Genomic DNA, 8085 nt, shown 5'->3' with positions numbered 1-8085 from the left:
TGAGAAGCAGATAAAGGACTGACAAAGAGGTAAAGTCAAGAGTCTGTGCAACGTCAGGGCGACGCCGCCCCTCAGTTGTTCATGCAGGACTCGTAGGTGGGCACCATCCATTTGATGTTTTTGAAGGCGTCGTCTCCTCCGTAGCGCTCAAACACCTGCAGAGTCTCCTGGATCAGGTCTCCGATGGTCTCTCTGTTCCGCTGGCCGTAGTCGATGCCATCTCCAGTGTTGACTGAGTACAAGAAACAGGCAGATAGAATGAGGCAAAAAAGATTAACTCCCCCCCCAGAACTCAGTCTGGGTCATCACAGACTGTGAGGCTGATGTCAGGGCTCACAAAGCAACACCTGTGGCCACGCTGCACTGCTTTGCTACGGACCGAGCCGCCATCGTTCCATCTGACTTCAAACCCAACGGACAGACTGGATTTAATTTACTGCTCTTACGCCGCGGCCTGTTGGGACTGAGCAGCCGAAGAGTTTTTAACTGTTCAGCTGAAAGTTTAATGAGGCAACCTGCAGAGAGGAGAGCAGTGTACAGGACGACCGAGTTAGTGACGGCTCTGCTGTTGCACAACGCTGCGCCGATGCACACGACGCATGAGCAGTGACCTGGAGTCAAACGCCACAGGTAGGAATGTGTGTGTGTGTGTGTGTGTGTGTTTGGTGTGTGGACAAACTCAACAGTAACAGTAAATGTCCAAAAGAGAAACGAGTGTCCTGCGTGCAGATGTTTTTTTTGCATTTTTCAGGTGTTTGTGCATGAGTGGTAAATGACAAAAAGAGCATCATGCACTTGTGGCCAATCACAATACAGCAAGAAAGCTGCTGAAGCCCCCCGTCCCCCAGGGGACACACACATACGTGGAGACAGTTTTGAAAAACACATGAAACTGTACAACAGAGCTCCAGTGAGCTGGTGGAACTTGTTATCGAAAAAAACATTCCTGAGGTGTCCAGCCTCCATTCCTTCCTTCTTCCTCCCTTTAACCAGCAAACACACCCTCACACACACAAACACACACACACACACACACACGCACGCATACCCTCACACACACACATTGTGGCTTTATCAGCACACTGCAAACTGCCAATCTTAAGTCACTGCACTGGGGGCTCAGAACACTTTTCAGAGGGAGGTAAATATAGAGAGGAACGAGGCACGTGCGCGCGCGCACACACACACACACACACACACACACACAAAGACTTCGAAGTCTGTTTGCAAGAAATGTCCTGTTCAACTAAAATGTTCTGGGGAGAAGCAGTGGATTTATTTCTTGATGCTATGAAATAAAACAAAGGATAGCGGGCGACATTTAACTCGCAGAGAAGAGAAAGGTGTATTATGAAGTGCACCTGTGGTGTGAAAAATTAACAGCAGCACTTTAAGAGGGACCCTTCAGCCCCTTCTTTCACTCCTAATTAGACCTGAAGAGAGAGGGACACATTAAACCTCTCTCCTGCTTCTTCCTAAGACTCCATCCTTTATTTCTCAATCTTTTCTAATCTCTCATCCTCTCGACAGACTCAATCTTCCCTCTCTCTCCTTCTCCTCGCCGTTCCACCCATCCATGGCCTCCTCATTACAACACAAAGAGAGCCAGCCCCATAAAGTGGGTTGTTAAGCAGTAACACGTCTATGATCTCAGTCTGCTGCACTTGCTTGCTGCTAAGGATTTGCTGTCCTGTTTTACATGAAAGCGACGGGGGAGAATTCTCCAGCCGTGTTTTGACCGCCGGTTAGCCTGGACACAGCGCAACTTTAACAGCCTTGTCTTTATTTAGCAGCTGTTTACTGTTTTTTCCTTTTAGAGAAACAGCAACAATAGCTACATATGCTCAGGAATGCAGCCTTAAAGAAAAAGCTCTTGTTCTGTATGTAAAACCAGGCTGTGTTTTATTCTTGAGCTACCCACAACACAGCCGTCTGCATACTACTAGTTAGCAAAATCTTAAATAGCATCTAAAATGCAGCCATCTGAGCAATAAAAGAAAAGAGGCAAAGCAATCAGGGAGAAATGAGGAAAACAGTATGCTGTGATGTGTGGAGCCGGGGCGGGGGAGCGGGGAAAAGTAAGGAATGAAGTGACAGGAGTCAGCCGGGTCACTCTTACAGTCGGCTTCAGCAGCATGGTGTGTGTTTGTGTGCGTTTGTGTGTGTGCATGCATGTTGGTGTAGGTTAAAAAGCCAGGCCTGTGGAGAGCCACCCCCTGTTAGAGTGAAAATGAGCAGCCAAAGCCAGCCCAGAGGGAGAGCTTGGCCTTCAGACTGGAGAACACGGGGAGCCGGGGAAGAGGTGCGACTCTGGAACCAGCGAAGCTCAGGCCCGTTTACTGGGGCCTGGAGCGGGGGGTGGGGGTTGGTGTGGGCCAAGGAGGTCCTGCAAGGGGGGAATTGTTGCTGTTGCTAGACTGAGCATTTCAGCCCATCCAAGTGCATTTCTATTGCTGAGCTGTTGGGAGGCCAGTAGCATCAAAAGGAAAAGGCCAGAGGATTTGCAACGATTCTCAATATTTAAAGAGCAGAAAAAGGGAGAAGTGTGTTTAAGGAGGGATGGAAGGATAGGAAGGGAGGGGGAGGGAGCGTTAAAAGCTGCCTCTGTAAATGTCCTTCAGCAAAATAACTTCTCTTTCCCTCTCTTCTTCTTCTTCTTCTTCTACTTCTTGTATTTTTTTTTCCCTCTCTCTGCTTTCGGCAAAATCTGCAACCCTGGGCAGACAGAAAAAAAAATCTTTAAAAACAATCATAATAAAAACTCACACCCCGTGAACAGACGGAAAAAGGGCCCTGGCAGGAGTTTGCCGTCTGTTCCTCTGAGAAGGAGGAAGGGTCGATACAGACGCAGACAGAGGAGGATTCTCAGCGCAGCGACATGTGCTACACAGAAGGTGGAGGAAGAAAAGGAAGGTGGCACAGATGATGTGCTTTGTTTCTGCCTTTCATAATAAATCCCGGGGATTTGAGGGGTCTTGAGCACAAAGACCCACAGTGGTGAGGAGGACAGAAGGAGAGGGGACAGATGACGGAGATCTATCTATCTATCTATCTACGCTGTGATTTCTTTCAAGCCACACCAGACCAACACTAAACTCCGCACAACAACAGCTGCAGCCGTCCTCCTCCTCCTCCTCCTCCCTGCTCTTTCTCCATCCCTCATTCCCCACGGTCCTAAACAACCTGCCTTCCCACATCAAGCTGAAGACAAGCAGTCACAGATGCAGGCAGCGCTTAGTGGTTCCGCCAAACTAATTTCACATGTATGGAGGGTGGACTTTAAGGGGATATTTACTGTTGGGAACTCTAGCCTGATGGATGACCAGGCGGTAACAGAGCTGTACTGTAACCGCCTTGTCAAGATTGAGGTTGGCGTGCATTGTGTGTATGTTGTATGGTCATAATCCCATCCCCCGCCAGGGACCGGGTGACACACACATCGCAGCAGCTTTGGGAAGTTTAGCTCAAAATTCCAGAGCTGATTCAACATAATATCAAGCCACCTACCATTGTTCCTAATCAACTTACCCCTGATTGTGGACGTTCCGTATGAAAGCAGCTTAGACAAGAGGCCCCCCAGCACAATAGCTCTTTGATCAAAGCAGCCAGATGCAGAAGAGAATCAATGCATGTGAGACCTCGGCTTTTAAACAAGGGCTTTGGCCTCGCTTAAAACGGGAAATGGAGGAATGCAGGTTATGAGCGCGATGGAGCAACTTGAGTTCCAGGAATACTTTGTGCAGCAGTTGACTGCGCCTGCACAGCTGAGGGTGTTATGTGAGTGCATGTGTTTTCATTCTTTCCTTTCACCAACCACGCACTGATAACCCACCATCGATGCTCCAACCCAAGTTTTTTCAGGGCTCTATATCAGCATTAGAATATACATTATCTATTGCAACAATAAAACTACAATCGTATTTTCCCTTGTGAATCAATGGGAAATGTGCTGAAATTCATTTTCTCAAAGTATTCTATTTTTCCTTGTTTCCTCTCCTGTGAAAATGTGATACTGAGTTATTGTTACCATTAAGCTTAATCATAGCAGTCTAAGTAGATTACTTTTTTTGAGTCAGCTGAAGGTATAAAAGCTTTGTTTTCAAATGTTTTCCCTCATGACTCAAATTGATTTAATTCATACTATCATTTCTGTTTAGGCTTTAAAGAGGCTAAAATTAAACTATTATACTTCCGAACATTCTGCGTGAAAATTGTAGGTAAATACAGCAAAATTACATGACGGTACAGCCTGAAATACTGAGGGTCACGTTCATTCAGACTGTTTATGTGGAAACAACCACTGCAATTCTCTTCTCTAAATGTATGCTCTACTCTAGATGTCTAGATGTATGTGGATACCGTGCGTGAATCAGGCCATGTGGGCAGGGGGAAGGAGAGGAGCGTGGTGGTGGTGAGTGTGTGACAGAGGGTGTATAGGTGTGAGGAGGTGGTAGGGAGAGGATGGGACCACTGGAGGAGACCTGTGCTTAACAGCAGGACTCTAATTAAAAGGGCCTCACAGTTTGGCGCCAGGCAGGGCTCTCATAAAGAGACACACTCTGGGTGAGAGGTGGGGGAGACCAGGTGTGTGTGTCTGAGAGAGAGAGAGAGAGAGAGAGAGAGAGAGAGAGGGAGAGAGAGAGAGAGAGAGAGAGAGAGAGAGAGTTATGTGTGTACCTAACCACAGGTGTCTGCAGAGGAAAGGCAGCCACACAGAGTGAGAATATGTTGCAGTGTGTGCGTATACATGTGCATGTAGAGGTTATTATGCATTTTTGTGGCCGTGCATCCAGACAGATACATGTGGAGATGCGCGCACACACACACGTAGAGAGAGAACAAGAGTGCTTGTATAATTACATGAGACAGGGGCAGAAAGAGTGAGGGAACAGGTGTACAAAGACAGACAGGGAGCGATGCATGGAAGTACAAGTAACAATATAGCAAAAAAAAAAAAAAACAAAGTACAAAGCATTAATAGCAAGTTACGTTCAGTCAGAAGAATGTTCCGTTTCACAGTGTTCCAATATTGATGCAAAAGCAGTGTTTTGTTAGTTGGTCCAGATGTTGCTTGGTCTAACTACTCCATACAATGTTAGGTAGTTTAAAACTGCAATAATGCATCACAATTCCAAGCTTATTATAGACTTAACATGTAAAATCTCCAAAGGAAGTGACAGTCAGAAATGAACAATAGATTTTAATTAGAAAGAACGCCTCCTTCTGAAATGTTACGGAGAAGAAGTACTGAGATTCACAAAATGTAAGGACTCGAGTAAAGTAATAGTACTTCACAGTTGTAGTTGTAGTCCAGCACAGGACAGTTGCTTTGTTACTTTTCAACTCGGCCTTCTTTCTCTCGCACTGGTAGTTCCCTTCGTCAGCATCCCCAGCCCCCTTTTCCCCTGATGGATAAGCCAGAGGCTGACGGACAGCACAGCTGTGGCTCACATACACAATCACACTCTCACACACACATATATACACACACACACACACCTGGAGCTGGGCCCATTCTCACTCCGTTGCTTTTCCATCTCAACCTTTGTGTGTAATCAATAACAGCATTTCAGCTTAACACAGTTAGCCACAATAAGGGCTGCAGCTTCAGACACATTACAACAAACACACACACACACAAACACATACACACACAGACACACACACACATGCACGGATATCCACACGAGGTTGCGAGCAGACAGGTAAAACAATAGGCTTGTGGCCATCAGAAGTTCATTAAACCCCCAGCCCCTACACCAGACATCATCTGGACTGCTCATGCTTACTGAAGTCTAACCTTTGCTGTAGGTCAGTGATCTCACTTTCCATGTGTTTATCCAGCCCAGCAGTGCTCAGCCTATAGGCTGGCTGCAGCTCAGTGCCATTTCAACCCGGTGAAAGTTGGGCATCAGCAAAGCAGTACGCCAGGTGGAGGAAAATGTGTCAAGGTCAGATTGCACAGCAGAAACTAAGACTGAAAGAATGTGTAGACAAGGTTGAGACAAAGACGCAACCTGCTGAGGATGCTCCTGAGCTGCACGGGAGCTAAAGCTGTTAGATTCCTATCGATCTGGTTCCCACTGGCTTACTCGTCTAAATCTGTACGTAGGTATACAAGAATTGAATTCCAATTCCACACTTCCGCCAAAATCGTGCCATGTCTTTGGCTAATCTTTCCTTAGAAAGCCCCAGGCTGTGGGAGGGACTCAAAGCCCCACAGAGGAGAGGTGGGAATCACTCTTCCACACCTCACAAAACTGTCTTCTTGCTCATTTCTTTTTCAATTAGCCAACTAGACCTAGCCATGACCGAGAACAATATCAGTTTGCACCATTTAGTCATGGTATTAATGCACAAAGCGGGCTCATCTTAGATGATGGATCAATGCTATTTTCCGAGCTGTTACCATGTCCATTATTGTTTCAATTACCACCACTCAGATAATGGTTATCCCAGTTCCATCTCATCCAATTGTAGCCTGATACATGCATCTGTGAATCAGCTTCAGTATGCTTGTCACAGCCCTAAAGAAAAAGTCATCTCATGTTATGTTCGCAGGTATATCACACTGATGCCTCGGATGGGAAGCTACATTTTAATTATGTTCAAATTAGATTAAAGGTTTTTCAGGGTGCACAAGTGTGTGTGTTGTTGGTGACGAATGATCTCTGCAGCCTGCTGTAGTAGAGGTTTTCATCTGGGCCAGAATATACAGACTGGGCCCTTCTTATCGCAGCCATGGCCCAGACAGAGGACCGTGCATAACACAGCACTGCCTGCAGCCCCGGTACTCTGAATTCAAATGTGCTAAACACTACAAAGCTGCAGCTGCTGAAGTTTCAGTGAAAAAGTTTGACCCAAAATATTGCCGTTCTCATGAAAGGGATGTTCATAGGGATCGTACACTGATTCTGAGAGAGGATTTTTAGAATAAATACTAATGTGTTAATAATATCTGACAGCTTTAAATTTCACTACATAGGTTGCAAATGTTTGTCTTGAATAATATTTAACAACATTTTGTCTCCCTTTCATCCATTAGCATTCAAAAACTCTAATTTCTTTGGAAGAATTATACATTACAGTGAAATCAAGAGGAAACAAATCAAAGCTTTGAACAGTGCCGACTACCATAGAGGACCTAGCCTCTCCCACGCTGCCTGCCTGTGTCTCTCCCTGGCTGGGAGGAGAGTGTCAGTGCTGTCAGGTGTGAGTCAATGCCGTCAGATGCGATCTCATTACGCCACCTTACCTCAAGGTTAGCAGTGGGCTGCTGGCTAGGCACAAAATCGATCTGCACCAGGGACATGCGTTAAAGGCCACACAAGCCAAACAAGCACTACACTTAGAAATGCAAAGGCCTGCTAATACAGGTGGAGGCACTTTACATGTACACACAAAGCTCTGAAAGTCGTGATGGACTGAAGCCAATGCGAAATGGCTGCAGATTAACATATTAACACAATGTCTTGAAACCTTTTAATGCAAAAAGAATTCAGCAAATATTTCTCTAGGAGCTCTATTTAGTCAGTAGTCAAAAAACTTTTCCTATCGTTTTTGCTTTATTCATACAGACAATGGAAGACACTTTATCATAATCTCAAAATTAAGAACTATTCAGTGCAATTCCTGAAAAGATTCTGAAACACCAAGGGTTAAAACCTGTACAACGACATCGCATCATGCATATCTCTTCGACACCTTGCCTGTTACCTGTGACCCACATGTTACGTCAGACAATAGCACAGTCTTCTAATAATGTTGTCTCTTGTTACATCAAGCTGATTATTGCTTGCTCAGAGCCGACAGCGGAAAGCCTGTCTTCTCATTTTGAACATGTTTGACAGGAATCCAATAAGCATTGACAAGTTTTTTTTTGCATCCTTCAATCCATCAGACCGTCAGAGTTACCTCACCCCTACGCATGTTCGTCTGAAAATGTCGCAATACCATTCGTTCCTCAGATCTGAGCATATAGAGACATCAAATTAATGGCTGTCACAAGTAATAAATAAAAGGCAAGGAATATTTTTATTTCTATTCCGGGTGGCTTGCGACCTTCACTACCAGAAGGTAACGGTG

At 45.5% G+C, this 8085-nt stretch overlaps 1 protein-coding gene across 1 annotated transcript in view; it reads right to left on the bottom strand.

The window, feature by feature from the left end:
* pacrg (PARK2 co-regulated) overlaps window positions 1-8085 on the bottom strand; it is a 124779-nt gene continuing 116694 nt past the window's right edge. Inside the window, exon 5 of the mRNA XM_041954034.1 lies at window positions 1-232. Within this exon, the coding sequence (XP_041809968.1) occupies window positions 72-232 (161 nt within the window). The 3' untranslated portion in view covers window positions 1-71. The remainder of the gene's footprint in view (window positions 233-8085) is intronic.

The sequence above is a fragment of the Chelmon rostratus genome, chromosome 15, assembly GCF_017976325.1.
Source record: "Chelmon rostratus isolate fCheRos1 chromosome 15, fCheRos1.pri, whole genome shotgun sequence".
Lineage (NCBI taxonomy): Eukaryota > Metazoa > Chordata > Actinopteri > Chaetodontiformes > Chaetodontidae > Chelmon > Chelmon rostratus.
This window is presented reverse-complemented; position numbering and strand designations above follow the sequence as displayed.